Genomic DNA, 21,877 nt, shown 5'->3' with positions numbered 1-21,877 from the left:
GAAATCATCATTTAAATGTTTGACACATCATCATGTTTTTTTTTAAATCATCATTTGAGTTGAATGAATAAAAAGATAATCTGAAAAAAAGTTTTCATTATTCTCATAATTTAATTAACAATCAAAGAAGTTTTTCAAAAAGAAAATTTTCATTGTTGAAATTAAATTTCAAAAATGAACGACTGCTTGGAATAAATCACAGTTAGCTTAAATAATACATTCATGTTTGAATAAATAAAAAAAAGGGCTACATATATTTCAAAAAAAAATTTTTTTTTGAACTTTTATTCTGTGAAAACATTCATTGAATAAAAATTTCTCCTTGAAAATGTGTTTTAATTTACAAAAAATAAATTCGAAAATTTGAGTCAGCAACCAATTTTTGTTAGAAAAATAAAACAAGAGAACATTCCTGAGAATAACGTTTTTTTCAATTTATAAAGTCTGAACATGTGAAAACATATAATGTATTTAATTTAAATTCAACTTTTTTTCTTGATTAGAAACAAATCATTTTTCATGATCGTTGAAAATAAAAAATTATATATCCTTTATAAATAACATTTAAAATTTTCTGTTCTACGAAACATTTTCAGGGGTAAAGGTTTGCAAAATATTTAATTAATTATATTTTTTGAATATTATTTATTTTGATAAGGTGTTAAAAATGTCTGAAGAGAGAGCAAACATTGATATAAATAATACGTTTGTTATTCATTCATGCTTAAATTTTCATTCTTTAACAACATTTCTATTTTTTATTATGATTATGAGAAGTGTTGAAACATTTAAAGATTCAACCAAAGAAGATGAATCGGTGAAGCATTGTCAAAATGCTCTCAACTTTTATCTATCCAGTTACTCAACGCCAGTTCTGTCAAGAAAAAAAGAAAACGAAAACAATAACAATCAAATTGCTAATAATCAATATTACACGTCAGAAGAAGTCGGAGACATTTATGTTGATGATGAAGAAAGCGGGATAAATGAATTTGCATTTCTAAACCAACAAGAAATTATTAGAGAGAATTCATTTCCGTTTGATGATCAAAATGCAATAGAAGATGAAGATGCAAGTACAACATGCGAAGCAGATTCAGAAAGTGTTTTAGACAACACCGAAAATAATGAATTAAAAATTGATGATGAATGTGAAAAAGAATTTTTGACATCTTCTGGAACAACGGAAAAGGAAAATACACAAAGCGATATCAATTGTGATGATTTACATAAATTAAATGATCAACACGATACAAGAACAATCACTATGCCTCCGACAACCGATATCAATCAAAGAAAAAGCAGCTCAGCAGATGGAGATGATGACGAAGTATTACTTGTAACTCCTCCAGACTCGCCATATTTGAAGTATAATTCTTCTGTTTCGGAGGATAATGAAACAGATCATGTTCATGAAAAAGCTGAGAAAGACGTCAAATCAAAAAACGAGCAAATGAAAGAAAACTTTGGAACGAGGGAAGAAAATGTCAAACAAGATTCGCAACAGCCTGATGAGTCTAAATTTGTACCATCCATATCAAGGCTTGATGCTCATATCATTATGGGAAACGATGCAGTGGGCCAGATGATTCGAAGAGAATATGAAAAGTTGAAATCTTTACAAGCAGAAATGAAAGAAGATCAACAAAAAGAAAAGAATGAAACGGATCCAATCAATTCAGAAACAAATCACGAGGAGATTGAAGGAATAAAATCAGAAGATTATGACGAAGAGAAATCCGATTTTGATGAAGATGCAATAATTGTTTCTTCTGAGAAAGAAAGTGGGAGTGATTGCATCGAAGAAGTAGAGCTATCAGGAGAAAAAGACAACTTAGGCAATGATCAACCTCAAAATTCAGATGACAATGTGGATGAGCGCAATAATACTCAAAGCGAACAGCTTCAACAAAAGGCGAAAGAAGCAACAATTATTCATCAGGCATTATCCAACGAAGCCGAAATTGAAATGCTTTCAAATAATGAAACCGAAAGAAAATTAAAGCAGGAAAAGCAGATTTCATTGAATTCAATTCCAATTGTAGATGCAAGCGAAAAAAGTGAAATACAACAGCAAGTTTGCACTAATCAAAATGTGACTGCTAGCACTGGTCAGGAATGCACGGAAACTGATGAAATATTTATGTATGAAAATCCAACACATAATAACAAACCTTCATACAATGCTGAAGAACGAGCAGTTGCTTTGCAAAAGGCAAGAGAGAAAAAAGAACGTGAAATAGAAGTTGAAGAAATGATAGACCCGAACGAGTTCAATAAAGGAAATTGTGAGCAAATGGAAGAGAAAGAACCAAAGAAAAGCATTGTGAAACAAGAACACATTGAAGAGAAACAAGATGATAACCAAGAATTTGTTCAAGATAATTCAACAAAAGATGTAGAAAACGAGACAATGGAAAGTGCATGGAACAAAAATGAAACTGCAATCAAAAAGAATGCAAGCAACTCCAAAGATTATGAATTTATAATGAAAGAAATTGAGAGCTTAAAGAAGGAAAATCAAGATATTTTAATGGAAAACGAAAAATTAAAGGAAAATGAGAAAGTATGCATTTTTATTGAAAAAAAAAAGGATTATTTATTAACTTTCTTTTTCTTTTTTTCTTTTTTATATATGATGTTATTATTGTTTGATAATTGCGTCCAGAACTTAAAGTCCCTTTGCTCTTCTCATCAGTCTTCACTGGATATCCTTCAAAGCGAAAAGGAAGAAGAGTCAAATGCGTTGATAGCATTGTCAGACGCACAACTTGAGATTAAGAGGCTGAAAGCGAAGATAAGACAATTTGAATCAGAAAAAGGGGTTGCGGATTTGATGCGAAGTTTTGAAGAAGAAATAGAAAAAGTGAAAAAGGAACGAGACGAACTAGCTAAAGAACTTGCACTTGTTGGAATCAAAGAAATAGACGAGACACTGGAATGTGAGAGCGATGAGAATGCTAAGAAAGCCAACGAAGAAAAGAATATCGATTCGTCAATTGGATCAATCAAAGAAAGTGAACTAGATGATGAAAGGCAGTCAAACAAACGTTTGCACACTTCAAATGATGTACTTGATGTGACAGCCACTCCAGACAGAGTCATGGAAATTGGTTCGCCAACTGTTTTGTCTTCAAACATGACTTCTTCGACTCATTCAACAAAAGGACGCTTCTCTCAAAATGAGGACACTGAATCTCTTCATAAGCAAATATCATCTTTGAAGCATTCTTTGAAAAAGGCACAAAAATTGCTTTTTGTTCTGACGGGCGAAAAACAGACAGAACTTGACGCAAAACTCAATGCATCTATTTCATCTAATTGCTCTCCAAGTCCTTCATTTCCTTCTCGAAAACAAGCACTTTCAAATGAAAGCAATCGCAATTCAACCACAAATGTATCACAAAAGGCAGATTCGAGGAATTCTCCACCAAATGTTCAAAAGAGAGCCGAACAGGAAGAACTTGCAAAAATTCAAAGACAATCTGAAATGAGGAAAATTGCATTGGAAAAGATGGAAGAAAAAGTGAAGAGTCTTCAAGAGGCAATGGACGAGAAAGATTCAGAAATAAAACTATTGCGCGCAGATATTGGAGTGCTGCGCACGAGATGGGAAAGAGAGAAAGAGAATCGCAGAATCCGGAGAATGCAAAGAAAAATGGAAAGACACAAAAGAGAAGAGGAAAATGAAGAGGAAAAGGAAATTTTGATATCTGGAAACGAAGAAAAAGAATACAATTCAGTTGAAGCACATCATTCAAATGAGAAATACAAAAGCCACAGCTCTTCAGCTGGTGACGAGAAGAATAGCAATTACGAGGATGATTATCGTAAGTCTGAGAGAGTTAAATCAAACATCAGAAAACTAAATGAAAAAGATAATATTTTGGATGTATCCGACAAAGAAGAAGAAATGATGCAGTTGAGAGGAACGAAAGAAGAAACTTTTGTTTCTCACAAATCAAAAAATCTTGCAGATCGTCCAGAGATTAAAGCAATAAATCCACTTCACTCCACAACACCATTTGTAGACACATCAGCACTTCAGTCGTCACCTCAATCGCAAAATGTTCAATCTTCTATTACTTCTGAAACAGCACTTCACACTTCTAAACCACTTCATCATGGCGTCACAAAACAATCAACCAATCTTGTTGATAGTTCTTTTCCATTATCTCCCGATGACACTTCAAAACACTCTCATGATCACTATCCTGATACCGACCTTGAAGAAGAATATCGACAAGTTATACCAGTCATTCATGTCGACATACTTGACGAATCTCCACCACACAACTCTGAGCATTTGGTTACTGCTTCACCAGAAACTGCAAAGATGGCAGATCCTCTGCAATCCAATGGGACTAATACAACACATTCCCCTTCAACATTCTCTTCATATCGACAACAGCACATCAAAAGGCAGCAGCCTGCAATAATTCCACATCGATCATACGAAAAATCATCTCCTGCACCATCACACGAACTACAAGAGCCCAGCGAAGCAAAAGAGAAAAATGAAAGACCGAAACCAGAATTAAACGATACACCCAAAAAATCGAATGCTTCATCTCCTTCGAAACAAAGTCTCTTTGCACAAAAGCGAACACCTTTGAATTCGAACAAAAATCCTGTTAAAGACACAACGCCAATTGCAAAACAAGCTGAAAATTCGGCAAAGAAAAGAGTCACTTTTTCTCCTTCACCTCATCTTGTTCAAACAGCATCTCGTTCGCAAACACCAACAAAGGCAAGCAATGCGCCTCAGTCGCAAAAGCCACCTTTTGTATTGATCGAATCTCACTCGCGCTTTTCTCCATCTTCTGCTCATATTTCTCGTGAATTAACACGCCAAAAACGTGATGAACAGCCAGACTCTTCTTTGAGCAGCAAAGAAAAGAGCAATTTGCTTGCTTCATCAGCTGTACAGAATTCGGCTCTCAGGCGCCCAAGCTCAGCAATCGGCAAACGATCTCAATCACTTCAGCGAGGAGCATCGTTGAATCGGCCTTCAACTGCAGCTGGAGATGTGGGGATGAGATCGAGGCAAGCAGATTCTGTTCAAAGAAGACCGATTTTCCAGAAGTCAAATGAAAAGCAGGCATTTGGAACAGCAGAAAAAGAAGAGAAGAAAAGAGCTTCGTCTGTTCAACCTCGATCGGTGCTTACAAGGAATCAGTCACCTGCAACAGTACACTTCCAGCAAAGTCATGCAATTGCTTCTCCTTTGAATCAAAAAGTTGGAAAAAGACAGACACCAGAAGGGATAAAAGAAGAAGAGAGACCTGCTTCATCAAAAAGGCAAATAGAAGAGGGGAGGATTCATCAAACTCCAAAGAAAGTTACAATGGCAAGCGATCAGAATCGCATTGAAGAGCAAGAAAATGAGCATTTATCGTCACAAGTTCGTTCAAATGCTCCAACAGAACACTTGCAAAATGTTGATCGTCAGGTTGATGAGCATCGAAAACATCCATTTATTCCTCGACTCAATCTTCCTGTCACAGCTTCGCCAGTAATTGCACCTTTTGGCAGACAAGAAGCAATCCACAAAGCTCCAACGAAGCAGCCTTCAGAAAAACCTTTCCAAAGAAATGCTGTATTTAGCCAACAACCACCAACAAGATACACGTATCAAACATCTGAATCAATCTTTAATAAAAAAAGAAGATGGATGTGACAATTATCGTGATTTAGATTTTCGGTTTATAAAAATTTGTGTTAGTCAAGGCATTATGCTAATTTTTCTTTTGATGTCTGTAATAATATATTTATTTGATTTTTTTAAATTTGAATCAGAATATTGTTTACAAATTGAAGAAGACAGAATTTTAAAAAAACAATGAGATGGAAATGGCGCTTTGTGAAACGAGTCTTTTTGTAAAATGATCAAGCAGATGAGAAATAACTAAAAACACATTTGAATGCCAAAGAAATGATAAAGCACCCAAACATGCAATTGAAATGTCTTTTTTCAAAGCTAAAGTTATAAGCATAAAAATAAGAATGAATAACGATTTTCCGATTTAATTCGATGAATGAACAGTTACTGCCTATTAAATCTGTACCGGTTTTGGGTTACAATCATCGTCTTCTGTCTCCTCCTCTTCATTTCCTGGTGTCTCAATCTTCTTCGGTGTCTCTTCAAACTGTTTGTCTGACGTCCATGTAGGCTCAGGAACGGACAGTGGTGGGTTCTGCATGTATACAAGCTCTGCCTGCTCTCTCCAAATTCGCTCTTCCTGGTCTTCGTCATCAGAATGGTCGATGACAATTCGTGGATAAGGGAATTCAAGCTGAACAGCATCGCCGTGCGAATACAACTCGGCTGCTGCTATCCATTTCTGTGGGAACGGTGTAATCTCTTTGATCTCCTTTGCCGGCATTTCATCCAAAGAAATGTAGAGTTTTTCGTCTTTGCAGTCCAAATAGAAGTCAATGCAGCTGCCTTCTTTCAGTTGGTATTTCTCTTGTCTCGCAAATATCCTCTGCTGCTCTCCATTCACAAACACCGACAGATCCTGCACATCCACAACAACAGCGCCTTTGAGCGAAGTCAGTGTTTGCCCAGGCATCCACAACGATTCATCAACAATCCCCAGAAGCATTGGAGTAGATGGTGCAAGGTGCTTAATCCGCATTCTCCAGAAGAATGAAGATCCTTCCATGACTTCATCAGTCACACCCATTCGACGCCCCACTGCATCACGCTCATAACTCAGACACAGCCCGTGATCGCTCACAGCTAACCCAGCAGCGCTCTTCTTCTCGTTGAATGCAAATGCATAGCGAATGAAGATAGGCGAGGTTGGGATGTGCAAAGTGGTCAGATGTCTGCCTCGAACACCAGAAATGCTTGACTGAGAGGGAGGATTTAGCCCTGATGAAGAAATAGACGAAGCAACAGAGCCTATTTGCCCTGATTGGACAAGTGACGATGAAAGGGTTGTCACAAATGGTGTGCCAGACATATAAGAAGGAGCAGGTGTTCTTCCAAGAACATCTATGGGAGCGTCATTTCCTGTTGAAGAACCAGAAATCGAGGAATAAGGAGAAGCTGATTGAAGCGGAGGAAGGAGCGGAGGTGTGGTTGAGCCCAGCACAGAAGTTGGCATTGGTGATATGGACAAAGGAACGTGAGAAGGAACAGCACTGACAACAGTGGAATATGACTGAAACGATGGTGGCGAAGGAGAAGGAGCCGAAAATAGAGGAGCATGCTTGAAAGATGATGACATCATGGATGACACCATGGGAGAGCTGGATACGGGATAAGCAGAGCTGCTGTGAGATGGCACCATGGAAAAACTTTGTGCGGAAATTGTTGGGGATGTGACTGAAAAAGGAGAAGAAGATGAAACACGGTCAGGAATGGCATATGAAGTGGATCCTGTGCTAGGGACTGCGAAATCCCCTTCTGTCTGCGCCTTAAGCATCGAAGCAGGAGGAGTGGAGAATGAAGAAAAAACAGAAGCTTGAGGTGATGTTGCTGGATATGAAGAAATTGGTCGATGGCCAGGAGAAGGTGAAGCAAACACTTCATCTTTTTGATGCTTTATTGTTGGCAAAGGTGCTTCTCCAAACGTAGATGATCCAGTTTGGGCAACATGAGACTTTATTTCAAGCTCCTGCCTTTGCGTTGTCATGCTGCTTAAAGGTCGATAAACTCCAATTTTATACGTGACGGGTTTGTCAAGAATGAAAGTAATGATGAAATGAGCTTCTGAAAGAGGTGGTGAATGAACATCCAACCCTTCTGCTTCGGCTTCTCGCTGGGTAAGGTAACGAAATGGCACTTCTTGTGTGCTAATAATTTCTCTTCCTGAAAAGGCTAGATCGTGGGAAGTGATTTTTACATTGAACAATGATTTATTCAAAGGTGTGCCAAGTGGAATTGGTGTCTGAACTTCGCTCATTGCCTTGATGCATAGAACTGCCTTTTTGTGAAGTCTAACAACCGAAGTAACTTGGATGAGTTCAGAGAAAGTGTACGAAACTCTTGCAAGCGGAAGTAGAAGAGAAAGGGATTGAAGGTGCTCCTGACGTTCAGAAAAACGCTTTTCCATTGCATCGATACGAGCCTTTAAAAGAGTAACAGCCCCTTGTAAGTCTACACATTAATGATTACAAAATTAAAGAAATATTGAATGTTTAAAAAATAAAAAGAACTGAGATTGTATCCTTAAAACAGTACCAAACTTGCTATTACATCTGAATCCTGATCACTTTCTTTAGTGCGAGATTGTTCGATCTGATTTGAAAGTTGATTATTCATAAATTTTTGATTTATTGAGATCAGTTGACCATATTAAGAAAAATAAAAAATATTAAAAAAACTTATCTAAGATGGATTGCGCAACATCCAGGAAATTGTGCATTTTTAAGGTTGTTATTAACAAAAAAAAATATTCATTGTATATTCGACTTTCATGATGCCATGAACGAAAGAACTTATTTCTTTATTTATTCTCCATTTCTGTCAAATAATTATTCAAAAATTTGTGCTTTGAAACTTTAATTTGAGTGCCATTAAATAAACTTATTGAAAAAAATGGAAATGTTTCAAGACACAATTGGCTTTTGCTTTTTCTGAATTTTTGAGATAAACAGAATTTTTTTGATGTTGACTTCAATCAATTTTTTGTTTAAAAAGTTAAAATTACAAAACATTTGAAAAAGATTTACAATATGAAAATAAAAAATAACAATGATGAATTCAATCAAATAAAAATTGAAAGTTTTCAGCAAAAAACAGAAAAAGAAAAGAAATGAAAAGAAACAATTCTAATTTATGAAGTTAATTAAACAAATATCCCTTGCGAAGTGGAGGTGACGGAGCAAATGAAGAAAAAAGCGAATGAGGATCAGGTGCTGTTCCAGACTCTTCTTGCACTTTTGCCTGCCTGCGCTTCGAAACAGAAGCAGGAGAACGACTGCCAAGAGCATTAGAAGAATGATGATAATCTTTGTGTATATTTTTGTGTGCATTTTCTTCGTCTGTTTCGCTTTGAACGCCATCACTGCTGTCATTTCTATGAGACGAAATGCTTCCTTCACAGGACGAGCTTTCGCAGTTTTCAGCCTCAGACCCAGATTCTTCCGCTTCAAAGTGGTTTGTATGAAGCAGTTTGGCACATCTATTTGACTGAGTCACCACAGGCGGAAGAGCAGACGAATGAGAAATGGCCACAGGGTGAAGTGGAATGGCAGTGAGCTTTTTGAATGTGCGCTGAGGAGAATGTCTCTTGTTAACAGGCACAGCCTCAGCTGACGTCTTTGCAGAAGGCAGATCTGTGGGAACACGAAGAGGAGAAGTCTGATGAGACGATGATTGAGGCATTGGGGAGCAATGCAAGTCAGACAGCATTGTGGAAGGCGAAGAGGCAATTGTGTGCTCTGCATTACGTCTGGGTGTTGAAATGGAATTGACTGGCGGCACATCTTTAAGCGAGCTTCCGCGCTGCAACGGCTCGAATTTGGGGGTGGCAGGAGGAGAAACAGAAAAGAGAGAGCTCGACGTAACAGCAGGGAGAGAAGACAAGCTCAAAACGGCTGGGTGATAAAGCGATTTCTGCGAGGATGAAAGCGGAGTGGAATCCAACAGCGTTTTGTGCTGCTGCTTTGGAGTGGAAATGGCTTCCTTTGCAGTCAGCTCTTTATCATTCACTCTTTTAAGCGATGGAGTTCGTTCCATTTTGTCTTTCGGAGGCAAATCTCGTTCAAGTACCTCAATTTCCACATTCTCTTTTGCTTGTTCAATTTTGTTTTCTTTCTTTTTCTCAAAATCGTTTTCTAATTTTTGTTGTATGTGGCTCTTGTCAGAATCAGGGATGTTCTTTTGAGTATGACTTGTATCTTTGAAAGAATAAAAAGCTTTTCGCGAACGAGAAGTTGAAGATGGAGATAAACACATTCGACGAGCAGTTAATGTTCCCAACAATTCATTCAGCTCATCATTCTTCAGAGTTGACGGAAGCGTTTGTGCTGCCGTTGGCAAAGTCTTCGAGAATTCAGCAAATGCTGCATTGCTCTGCAAGGGCAACGAAAGAGGAGAAGTGGATTTGCTCCTGCTCCGCAAAGACTGCTGTGAGTGTGCCTGCTGCGGCTTGGAAGCGTTTGTGTTGGAGAGCAAGGGCATCTCGATAAGTTTCACAAAGTTCTCAGTTTGGATAAGTCGATGCGTTCGGCTTGTATTGTCACTCTCTTCATTGCCACGCGAAGAATTTGAGCGAAACTGTCTGCTCCGCCTGTTGCGCTTCCATCGGCGATATCGTTCTGCCTGACTTGGAGTAAGATTTAAAGGAGTTGAAGGAGTTGAAGGAGAGCTCTTTGTTCGACGTGGAGATTTAGTTCCTTTTTCAGAGAGATGCAAAGGCTGCTCTGTGATGTGTGTCGTAATGATGCTTAAACCTTCCTCTTTGTGCAGAGGAAGCAAATTGATCGAATCTCCTTTCTGCGCTGGAAAAGCGTATGATAATTCCGATGAAGGTCGTTGTTGATGCGTGGTTTGCCGTGCAACACCGAATAAGGCAGAACGATGAGAGCAAAAAGGTCTAAAAGCAGAATGAGATGAAGGTGTTGAAGTTGATTTGCACCGATCTGTGACGGATGGATCAGAGCATGGAAATGAATCTAAATCAAGTTTAAGCAAAAGACTTGACGGAATTCGCTTATCGTTTATTTTATCATGATTTTTTCTTGAAGTATCAGCAGGATAATAAATATTTGCATTATTGGAACTGTATGTCTTGTGGATAGTCGGGGCTGTAGAAGACCTTTTTTGTTCAAACATATCATTTGGATGCGTAACTTTTGGAATTTTTTCCAGATTTTGTTCAACGTATTTGCATTTCCCATGGTGCTGCACCAAATTGAAGTCAAAAGATTTGTTATCATTTGCTGGAAATTTAACATCAGGCAATATACCTTCCCATTCGGCAATCTGACTTTGCATTTTTTCTTTCGACTGAAGTTCATGTTTGTTTGAAGAGATATTTATTGCATCATCAATAATTTCGAACGAATCAACATCAACGACATTTTCGTTTGACAATTGCATATGTGCAGATGGTATTGCAATAAAAGTTAGATTTTTTGTTTCAGATGTAGATTTTTTATTGGGGCTCAGAGGACTTCTTGTAATTTGCAGAGGATTACTGTGAAACTTCATTTCTAACAAATCAGAAAAAGAATCATTCTGATATGTTCTTTTTTCATCAGAATTATCCATAGAAATATCGAAAACTTTATTTGAAACATAAAATGTATCAGGTGATGGTTGACTTAACGATGGTGATTTTGAAATTGCAGGTTCAAGAGAAAGTTGCTGGAAACAAAGTAAAGTTTCAAAATCAGGATTCTTTGACAACTTGCTCATCCTCAAAAAAATATATCTAATCAGTAAAGTTGGGATAGTTCCTCAATTGCAAAAAAATGCCAAAAAATTTAACAAATTTTGTTCATAAAGTGTTACGGTATATGGGCAAGAGATCAGCGACTCATATTTTTTTTGATTTCTTTTGCTTTTTAAGCGATATTTAAAAATTATAGTCATATTGCCATAAAAGAAATATTTAATTGGCATCGTATACTTGAGATTATAATTATTAACGATTTATAATTATTGCTGTTTTAGATTTTTATTTATGCAACAAAATCAAATAGGATCTGCGGCGTCACAGAATTTTCAAAAGCAAAGCTCACCGCGTTCAAGTTTTTTTCCACAACAACAAATCCCATCACAACCTCTTTACCCAATGGCACGCCCTTCTTCGCAAACAGAACTCCCTCAAGCATTTCTTTCAACTTCTCATCGCTTTCAACTGCCTCCTCCATGCAATGCAACAAATCCTCGCCCAACGTCTCGCATAGACTCTTATTTTTCTCCACTTTCTATGCTTACAAAATCTCCATCACCGCTGACAATGTCAACTTCTCATGCACTTTTGTCACATTCGTTTCATTTTCCATCAGCTTTATCCCGCGATGCTACAGCTTCAACAATTCAGAGCCCTTCTCAATCTCAATCTTCTGCTGCTGCAAATTCCCTTGTCTTTCAGAACCGCACGTTGCCTGCTCATCAAGAAACTATTTTTTTGACAGAAGAACAAAAGAATCTTCAAAAATTGATTGCATTAGAAAGAGAAGAGCAACGGATTAAAGAGCGAGAACAAGAAAGAAAAAACCAATTAGCAGAAGAAAAGCGAAGGAAACAAGAAGAATTAGAGAAAGAAGAACTTGCAAGGAAAGCTCAAAGAGAAAAAGAAAGAGAAGAAGAAAGAAAAGCATTTGAAGCATTAGACAGACTAATGGAGGAAAGGAGAAATAAGAGTAAAACTGCTAAAAGGCAATCAGATGAGAAAACAGACGAACCAACTCGAAAGAAAGGAAGGAGAGGAAGACCACGAACAATTTTCACAGAGCAAAGGAACACGGTAAAGACTGAAGAAAGAACAAACGAGAATCAGGGAAAAGATGACGTCGGCTCAAATAATGCAAACTCAGATGAAAAGTTAGGGGAAAGAAATATGAGCAACGCAAATGATCAAATGGGAAAGTCCATGAACAAACAGGAATCCATGTCAAATGAAAAAACTGGTAATGGAAGTCAAAAAGATAACAGCTTACCAGGAAACGAAGAAGAAGAGGACGATGAAGCAACCGAAGATGAAGAGACGTATCGAGCAAAACAACTGCAGCAACGAATGCAAAAAGATGAAGAAGAAGGAAGCACAAATGGTTATGTGATACACCTTAGAACATATCCAGAACTCGTCTTGAAAAGAGGAATGCCAGCGCCAATAGAGATAAAGACGCTGATGATACGATATTCTTCAATACATTTGAGAAACAGACTGGTTGAGTCACTTCCTCTGGAACCGCCTGTCTTGATAAGCACTCTTTCAGACACCCAGAAAGCAACAAGAAGGAAAAGAGGCGGAGACAACTCTCAGCGAAATCATCTGGAATTGCATCCTTCGCTACAAAGCTCAGCACTCAATGCATATCCTTCGACAGTCCAACCACTTATTCAAGCACAACGTTCTCTGTCTGCTGCATTGTCTGGAACACCATCAGACAAAAAAGGTACCTCTGCAACGACTCAGTTGTCAACGACTTCTGTTAGCTTCACTAATTCCGTTTCTTCTTGGTCTCATCTCTGTTCAGATGTTAAAGTGGCAGCTGAAAAGCTTGCACAATATCGACGCTCTTTGCTTTCAAGCAGCCAGAAAGTCAACAAGTCAATTATGCGCTATTTCCAGACACAAGAGAAAGCACTTGAAGCATTTCATAAACAACAATGCGCCAAAATTGCGAGAATGATTCGGGACTTCTGGAACGAGGTGAGGGAATACGTAGAACTAAAGCAGCAGATGGTGAAAAATCAACAAGTGACGGAGATCAAGGCACAGTCGTTCGACGATTTTGTTGGGAAAATGGAGTCTTGGAGCTCTTCTATTGCTGCTCGCATTGAAGGAGACAGCAGTGAAGGGAAGTCTGATTCAAAGGATCAATCAGCACAGCAGAAAAACAGCGAAGAAGCGAAAAATGTTTCACAATCAATAAAAGATGCTCCAAAACCCGAAGACAAATCCGGGATAAAAACAAGACGGCATCGGGGATCTGTGAAAATTGACTCAGAACTAATTCGGACAACACGCTCGCGCGCGAAAAAGGAGCAAACTGTGAAAGAAGTCAAACCAAGTGAAATCATTCAGCCATCGTTTGTGCCAAGCTCGTTGGATGAAATTGAGAAAGACGATGAAATTGACTTTGATGGAAGCGGAGCAACAGAAGCAGAAGACGATGTGGATGAGATTGCGACTGACGAAGAGTTTGATGCAGATGCAGACAATTCAGAATTGTCTGAGCTGAAAAAGGCAGCTGATATTCCAATTGAGGAACTGATACAAAATCTGTATGGGAAGGAACCAATCACCATTGATGATGATGATGATGAAGAGGAAGAGAAACCTTCATTGAATGAAAAAGGAAAAGGAAGGACAACCGAAACAAAAGATTCACACGGCGAAGGGCAGGAGAAAAGATCGATTTCTCCATTTTCTCCGTTTTCCTCTGATTTCTCGCCTGAAATGGCAGGGTCACAGGGTGAAGGATCCATTCTTGAAGTTGCATCTGCAAACGCGGTGAATGATGCATCATTGCCGGATGTTTTGGAGGTGAATGCAACAGAAAGTGGGGCTGATCCTGTGAAACAAGAGTTGTTTGATCAGCTTCAGAAGGAGAAAGAAGAACTGGAACAGAAGAAAGCGAAGGACATTCAAGATAAGATTCAAACAAGAGGACGCACAAAGTCATGGAAAAAGGAGGAAGAAAAAGTGAAAGTTAAGTCTGAAATGATTCTACGCTCAGTCAACAACAAAACATACACAGAAAATGTGTCTCAAAAAGAAGAAATTGAGAATGTTCATTCAAAAAGATATCGCTCAAACAGTCCGTTTTCGCAAAGTGACGATTCAGCTGATTCAATTAGCTCTGATGATGATGACGATCCTTTCAGTCATTTCAAACAGTTGTATTTGAAGATGTCAAATCAGCCTGCTTCATCTCCATCAGAAAATACTCCTGTTAAAAGCAACAAAACAATCAACAATGCATCACCACAGCATTCACATTCATCAACAAATTCATCTGCTTCATCTTCAACGTCTGGAGCTGCTGGATCAACATCAACTGACCATCACAATTTAATCGAAACTGTTCGTGAGGAAGCAAATGCTGCAGCTCCAACAGGCTTCACATTAGCATCGTCTGTTGTGCGAACGAAAGTTCCGCATCTCATTCACGGGCCAGGCCCATTGCGTGAGTATCAGATCATCGGCTTGGACTGGCTGGCAACAATGTACGAGAAGAACCTCAATGTCATTCTGGCAGACGAAATGGGCTTGGGAAAGACAGTCATGGCTGTCTCATTGCTTGCCCATCTTGCGTGTGAGAAAGGGATCTGGGGTCCACATTTGATCATCGTTCCTTCTTCTGTACTTGTCAATTGGGAAATAGAAATAAAACGGTGGTGTCCTGCATTTAAGATCCTGACATATTACGGCTCTACTCAAGAGAGAAAAGCAAAGCGTGAGGGCTGGTCAAGACCCAATGCGTTTCACATCTGCATCACGACATACAAGCTGGTGACTCAAGATTATCGAATCTTTCGGATGAAGTCGTGGTGCTACATGATTCTTGACGAAGCACACAACATTAAGAACTTCAAGACGCAGAGGTGGCAAAAGCTGCTGCATTTCAACACCAAACACAGACTTCTTCTGACAGGTACGCCTCTCCAAAACTCAGTCATGGAGCTTTGGTCTCTGATGCACTTTCTGATGCCAGATGTGTTTTCATCGCATGCAGAATTCAACGAGTGGTTCAACATCCCTCTGACTGCACTGCAAGATGGTGGCTCTTCTGGCGGTGGAATGCTCGATGATGGTGGGGGAATAGGCAGTGGAGCACAGGATGATGCACAACGTTCAAGTGCCAGCAATGATTTGAACCCAGAGATTGTACAGAGATTGCACAATGTGCTGCGACCTTTCATTCTTCGTCGTCTGAAACAAGATGTCGAAAAGCAGTTGCCTGCAAAATATGAGCATATCATTGTGTGCCCATTGTCGAAGAGGCAAAGACTTTTGTATGAAGAGTTCATGGCTGCTTCAGACACGAAGCGGATTTTGGCATCTGGCAACTACATGGGAATGTGCAATGTTCTTATGCAGCTGCGGAAAGTGTGCAATCATCCAAATCTGTTTGAAGCACCTCCAGTTGCATCGCCTGTTGCACTGCCAGCTGTTCGCATCACACCTTGTGTTACATCGTCTGTGGAGTGGATGATGGGCACAATCGAGACAAGAAATGCAATTGAAATCAAAAAGAAAGAAAGGCTCGAAGCGCTGAAAGAAGCAGAAGAAGAAAAACTGTATAATGAAGCAATGATGAAGGCAAGCAAGAAACGCGATCAAGATGAAGACGAAGATGCTGATGCAAATGAAGAGGCAGCGATGGATGAAGCTGAAACAGCACCTAAAAACGTTGACAAAATTCGATCTGCTAAAAGTCCAGATTTAATGATTGTGGAACGTCCATTGTCATCAACAAAAAGAGCATCCACAGACACTTCATCCTCTTCTCGAAGCACAAAGAACGACAGCTCTCCTGCTCCATCTTCTTCCTATCCATCGTGCATATTCAACGTGTTTGCTGATGACCCTGTGCTTTCTCTCCAAACAATTCTTCCCACACTCCACTTGGGATTTCCATTTGCCTCAGGCGAAGCGATGAGCCGTATGCTTTCTGAAGCAGCAGATTCGCTCACAACTTCGCAGAAGCAGCTCATTTCAGAAACATTCATTGCTCCTTCTGATTCCACTTCATCCAGCCCTTCATCTGCCACTTCGCCTTTCTCTGTCACCCTTTCTGAGTATTCACGGACACCTACCAATATTTCATCTCCTTCACTCACTTCAACCACACCTTCACCATCTTCTGCTTCTTCTTCGGACTCCTCTTCGTTTTCTTCCTCTTTTCTGGAATCAATCCCAAAGTTCCTTTCTTTCATTTCAACACAGCTAATTTCATCATCATCTTCTCTTTTCGAACTTATTTCATTTGTCTCTCCTGGTTTTGCTGCTCAATTCTCTTCTGCTCTCCGCTTTGCTTCATTTTCTCTTTCTACTTTGTACAGATCGCTGAATGCTTTCTCCGATGATCCGCAGTTGTCATTCGGCAAGCGACTTTTGTCGAGAATGGGCATATCAGCATCAGGCAGCCTGTTTTCTCTGCTAATCACAGCTTTAGTCCATTCATTGCAGACCTCTTCACTTCAGCTCCCGTCAGCTGCTGTGTCTTTTCCAGTCCTGTTTTCGCTTCTTTCAATCACTTCGCGAGACGTCGGATCTCAAAATGCTTTTTCTCCTGTTTCTTCACCTTTCTGCCTGTCTGGAGCTTCAAATTTGCCTAATTCACGAGCAATTGCAAACAGAATAACTACACTTTCTTCGGGTGCAAACAAAGAACTTGAAGAGCAGATCTACGCATATCACACAAAAATAGATCAACTTAAGAGCAAAATATCCAATTTGCGTAAATTCACACAGAAGCCAGAAATCTTTCATTCTGGTGTATTTCGTCTTTCCTCTTCTTCTTTCCCCCAAGCTCAATCTTCTGAACAGACGAACCCTCTCATCAATTCAACGCAGACAATGGCTGAGCAAAGTGTGGCGTATGAGATATCGAAATTGGAGAGCCGTGCAGCCAATTTGGAGAGTGTCCTTAGGCTGAACAAGGTTCGATGCAGCAGAGAAACGCTGATGCCAATCATGGGCGACTGCTGTGTGATGCTGATGAGAGGCGGGCTTCCGCTCAGATCTGATTCTGAGAGATATGCAAACGGACTGTCAGATGAAAGAAGATTAAATGCTACAAATAAACAGGAAGCAACTATTCAGATGAGCAATGTTTTGACTGACATAAGCGATGAAGAGCTAACTTTGAAGAGCTCTGAAGCGAATAATTTGCCATCAAGCACAACAACAAAGAATGCTGTAAATGTGCGCTCGATGGCAATTATGCAAAAAAGAGCAGCTTTCAACCAGATTTTGCTCAACTCTCGTTTCTCAGAAAAAACATCGCACAAAATGCAACTAGCCATTCGAGGCATTCCACTCCAGGCGCAAGAAAATGGTCAAGGAAACAAGGAAGATCCACTTAGCTGCAAGTTCTTTGAAATTAGCGGAGACAACCAAGCCAATTCTGAATGTGATGCAGACAGCGACGATGCAGATGAGCTGGACAGTTTGCTGTCTGGTGGATTCACTGTATCACAGACAGGCTCTCAGAACGGTTATTTGTGGAGGAGCAATTCACTCAATTTGTCAGGCAGTGATATGTCGACTACTTCTCTGCTTAAAGCCAGAAGAACTGTTTCAGCAGCAAGTAACACTGCACACAAAAGAGGAAGAAAGAGAGGAAGGCGTCCTGCGAACCGCGGCTTTGAGACTCGACAAGTCTCTTCTCCTGTAAATAATATGCAACCTGCTTCAATTAACGGAAAGATGGCTTCTTCTTTTCCTTTGCCATATGCTTCAAACATGACTTTTCCTACTCATTTGCCAACTTCTTCGGAAGAACAATCAGATCCACGCAAATCGATCGGAACAATATTCACTTCACATCCTAATCTACAATCAATATCACCTTTTGCTTATCCTCCACAAATTCAATCATCATTTCAGCAGACTTCCTCACTTTCGCCTCAAACACTTCGTTCACCTTCATCAGCGATGCCTTTTTATCTGTCAGCTGCTTCAGATAAATCATCAACTCCAAATGTTGCAAGATCTCAGGTCGCTTCCACATCACCTTCTGCACTTCAGAGCTCCACTTCAATTTCGCAATCACCAAATGCCCAACAAATGATCCCTCAACCTTTGAAAGAAGACAGTTCACAAAACCAATTCACCGATTCTCCATTTTCGTCAAACATTTCTCCGTCTTCAACGCCACCTTTGCCCATTTCTCGCGTAACCACAAAGGGAAAAACAAAGTTCAGTATTCGTCTGACACCACAGCCACCTTCTCCTTCTCTTCAGACGACTCCTCCGAATTCCATGCAGCAAGGACCACACACGCCATCAACTGTGGACAGCCTCTTTGCTGATTCTCCATCGAATTCTTCTGCTTCACCGCTTTCTGCTTCTCCGACTGAGCAGCGCGAAACTGCAAATCTGTTGGAAACACAGCACGACTTGGTGGATATTAAGCCTCTTTCAAACAGCTTCATGCAAAACAATCCGCTTGCGTCACCACAAAGAAAGATGCAGCCTGATGCTTCGCTCTTGTCGATTGCAAGCATCGCCAAGTTTTCAAAAACAATCAGTGGTAAATGGGAGAATGAGGATACGCCTGCCCTTTCTGGGGAAATGGAACAAGATATCAACCAAATATCAGTCCCACGCCTTGAAACTTGCTGCGGATGCTTGCTTTGCCATGATGGAAAAACCATTCATCCACAATATGCTCACTATCATGCAAGAGTATGCTCAAGAATGCGTTATCCGCACAAGTTTTGTGAAGAAATTTCATCAAATGTTGAAGAAAATTGCAATCCTTCTTTTGATTATTCGGATGTTTTATTACATCTTGTGGCTCTTCCATTTCATCTGCATCAAGCATATTCCTCAACAATCTTGTCTCAATGCATTGTCTGCCAGCCTCATTCCATTACAATCACACCAGTCATTCCAAACATAAGTCACATCTCTCCATTCAAATCATCGATCAATCAGAGTCCATCTGCTGAACAATCGCCTCCTTATTCTGCTTTGTCAGCTCTTCAAAAGGAAGTATTTTCAATAAACTGCTTGAACTCGTTGCTGTTCTCATCAGATCCAATCTCTCTTCATCCAATTACTTCGACCATGCACGCATCTTCTGGAGGAGGATGGACTGCAGAAACAGATGGCATTTCGCGTGTTAGCGGTGGAGTGGGGAGGATATGGAAGCCAAAACAAAATTATTCAAAAGATCCTTACAGATCGTATTCTAATTCAAAGATGAATTCATCAATTGATTCTTTTCTTGGCAACTGCACAGAGAACTGCAATTGCGATGGAGCATTTTCTATTCTAAATGAAGTTGTATCCTCGTCTGCTAAAAGGCGTACTCAAAATCCTCACATTATAAAGCCTGTTACAGTTGTGATGAAAGCTGATGAAACGAACATACCATCTTCCAATACTGCCTCTATTAGTTCTTCATTTACACACTCATCATTCAGTCCAAGAAATTCTGTAAAGGCAGAATATGTTCATACAAGCGCCTCAAACTCTCCTTTCCACTCTCAAGTGAGCATGAGTTCAAAAATTGATGATTCTTGTATTATCAAGCCACTCCATTTGAAGCTTCCATCAATTCATGCACTTTCACAAACTCATTTGACAAATTGTCACACAACCGATTCGGAAATGCGTTCAGAATCACTTATACCGATCTTTCGTATCACAGAAGCTCAAATGTCTGTGTCGTTTCCTCCTCCTCATCTTGTGCAGCATGATTGCGGAAAGCTTCAATGTCTTGCTGCTTTGCTCAAAAATCTGCAAAAGGGAGGTCATCGCTGCTTAATTTTCACACAAATGTCGAAAATGCTGGATATCTTGGAAGTTTTCGCTTCTTCGATGGGATATGCATATCTTCGATTGGATGGAGCAACGCCTATTGATAAGAGACAGAGGCTGATGGAGCTGTTCAACACTACGCCCAGAATATTCCTGTTTCTGCTTTCAACCCGTTCAGGAGGTATTGGAGTGAATTTGATTGGAGCAGATACAGTCATCTTTTATGACTCAGACTGGAATCCTGCAATGGATGCGCAGGCAGAAGACAGAGCGCATAGAATTGGCCAGACAAGAGAAGTGCATGTTTATCGTCTTATTTCTCAATCAACTGTGGAAGAAAACATATTGAGAAGAGCAAAATGGAAGCGTAAAATAGAAAGTGCTGTTACAAGAGAAGGAAATTTCACATATTCTGGATTGCTAAAAGCATCAGATGTGAGGCACTTTCTTGGGATGGATGAAAGCAACAGGCAGTCAAATACGTCTTCGAGAAGGTCAGCAGGCGGAAGTGACATTAGTCAATCACAATTGCCGTCAGAAGAGTTGCAGTCTTTGAAAGCAGCTGGCGTGAATGTGATGTCTTTTGAGGAGTTTGAAGACTTCTCAAATGCTCAGTCCGATTCTTCAAGTGTGCAAGGCGGTTTTAGCTCAGATGGTGATATGCGCGCAATGATGCCGATTTCGTCACCCTCGCCAGCTTCATCTTCACAAGCGATTGATGTTGAAAGGGCGATGGCTCTTGCTGAAGATGACGATGATCGCTCGGCAATGACACTTGCACAGCAGGAATTGATGCGAGATCAGTCTGCCTTTAACGACGATTTTCGTGGAACAGAAATTGGACTTATAATGCATCAGCATTCACACGACGACCAGCTTGCAGCCACAGGAGAACAGCCATCTGCTCTATCAACTCCAGATCTCTCGCCATCTCCAACTTTCTCTGCATTGAGCTCACCTTGTCCTTCGTTTTCTGTTACACCACAGCTTTCACCCACACTTTCATCATCCCCAACTTTTGCCGTTGAAGGACTTACAACTGATGAAACAATGTCCGATGCAGGAAGTCAAAATGAATTATCCATCGAGGCAATGCAGCAGCAAGGCGATGAAGAAAGCGGGATTTTGGATGCAATGGAAGATCAGTTCACACCTCTTCAGAAATTCGCTATTCGTTCTTTGCTAAGGGATGTTGAAAGCAAATTTGAATATGAGCTGTCGAGGGAAACTGAAGGATTACTTGCAAATCAAACAGCTCATGCTTCACGAATTGAACAATTGATGGAAAGTCGTGAGCCAAGCCGTTTTGAGAGGGGAAGAGGAGTTCGCAGAGGAAGAGGAAGGGGAAGTCGGGGAAAATCTCAATTAAAATATTAGAATGAGAAAAAATTTTTTTATTCTTTTTAAATTTTTTGTTTAAAGTTACAATTTTGTTACAATTTTATCAAAAGTCTTCTTGGATTGACGAATATCCAAAAACATGAGCCAATACCTTTCATAAAAAAAAATTCTTTCTTTTTTTAAAATAATAGATTTATTGATCGAACAAACGATCAAACAATTATTACCAGCTATTGGCGCGTTAATTTTAAACTGCGAACTGTTTCATGTTTGAATTTTATTTATTAGCGTAAAAATCCTAGGAATTCTATTTTCTTATGCTTTTTATAAATGAATACTGATAAAGGTCAATTTTCCCTGCCTTAGCAGCGGAGCAGTTTGAAATCAGTGATCCACCTCGTGCA

At 39.7% G+C, this 21,877-nt stretch overlaps 4 protein-coding genes across 4 annotated transcripts; 2 read left to right on the top strand and 2 right to left on the bottom strand.

The window, feature by feature from the left end:
- Window positions 1-667: 667 nt before the first annotated feature.
- MONOS_8201 (uncharacterized protein) lies at window positions 668-5,680 on the top strand (the record flags this gene model as incomplete). Its single annotated transcript, XM_067878591.1, has 2 exons — window positions 668-705; window positions 778-5,680. 2 exons carry the CDS (start codon window positions 668-670, stop codon window positions 5,678-5,680), a joined length of 4,941 nt encoding a protein of 1,646 aa, XP_067728331.1.
- Window positions 5,681-5,847: 167 nt separating this feature from the next.
- Window positions 5,848-8,300, bottom strand: MONOS_8200 (uncharacterized protein). The gene is made up of 2 exons (XM_067878590.1): window positions 8,200-8,300; window positions 5,848-8,110 (listed from the first exon to the last, which is right to left on the bottom strand). Exons 1-2 carry the CDS (start codon window positions 8,273-8,275, stop codon window positions 6,057-6,059), a joined length of 2,130 nt encoding a protein of 709 aa, XP_067728330.1. The 5' UTR covers window positions 8,276-8,300; the 3' UTR covers window positions 5,848-6,056.
- A 312-nt stretch (window positions 8,301-8,612) lies between these two features.
- Window positions 8,613-11,470, bottom strand: MONOS_8199 (uncharacterized protein). Its single transcript, XM_067878587.1, has one exon. It carries the CDS (start codon window positions 11,375-11,377, stop codon window positions 8,798-8,800), a length of 2,580 nt encoding a protein of 859 aa, XP_067728329.1. The 5' UTR covers window positions 11,378-11,470; the 3' UTR covers window positions 8,613-8,797.
- A 47-nt stretch (window positions 11,471-11,517) lies between these two features.
- On the top strand, window positions 11,518-21,855 carry MONOS_8198 (putative helicase SRCAP; the record flags this gene model as incomplete). Its single annotated transcript, XM_067878586.1, has 4 exons — window positions 11,518-11,585; window positions 11,636-21,480; window positions 21,665-21,741; window positions 21,820-21,855. The coding sequence occupies exons 2-4, from the start codon at window positions 11,646-11,648 to the stop codon at window positions 21,853-21,855; spliced, it is 9,948 nt and encodes a 3,315-aa protein (XP_067728328.1). The 5' UTR covers window positions 11,518-11,585; window positions 11,636-11,645.
- Between the last annotated feature and the right edge of the window lie 22 nt (window positions 21,856-21,877).

This window comes from Monocercomonoides exilis, assembly GCF_001643675.1.
Source record: "Monocercomonoides exilis strain PA203 chromosome Unknown scaffold19-1596985, whole genome shotgun sequence".
Lineage (NCBI taxonomy): Eukaryota > Preaxostyla > Oxymonadida > Polymastigidae > Monocercomonoides > Monocercomonoides exilis.
This window is presented reverse-complemented; position numbering and strand designations above follow the sequence as displayed.

Coding starts and splice junctions, on each gene's coding strand:
- MONOS_8200 (XM_067878590.1), bottom strand. CDS start 8,275: ATGAATAATCAACTTTCAAATCAGATCGAACAATCTCGCACTAAAGAA. Junction 8,111..8,199: donor GGATTCAGATGTAATAGCAA/GTTTGGTACTGT, acceptor ATTAATGTGTAG/ACTTACAAGGGGCTGTTACT.
- MONOS_8199 (XM_067878587.1), bottom strand. CDS start 11,377: ATGAGCAAGTTGTCAAAGAATCCTGATTTTGAAACTTTACTTTGTTTC.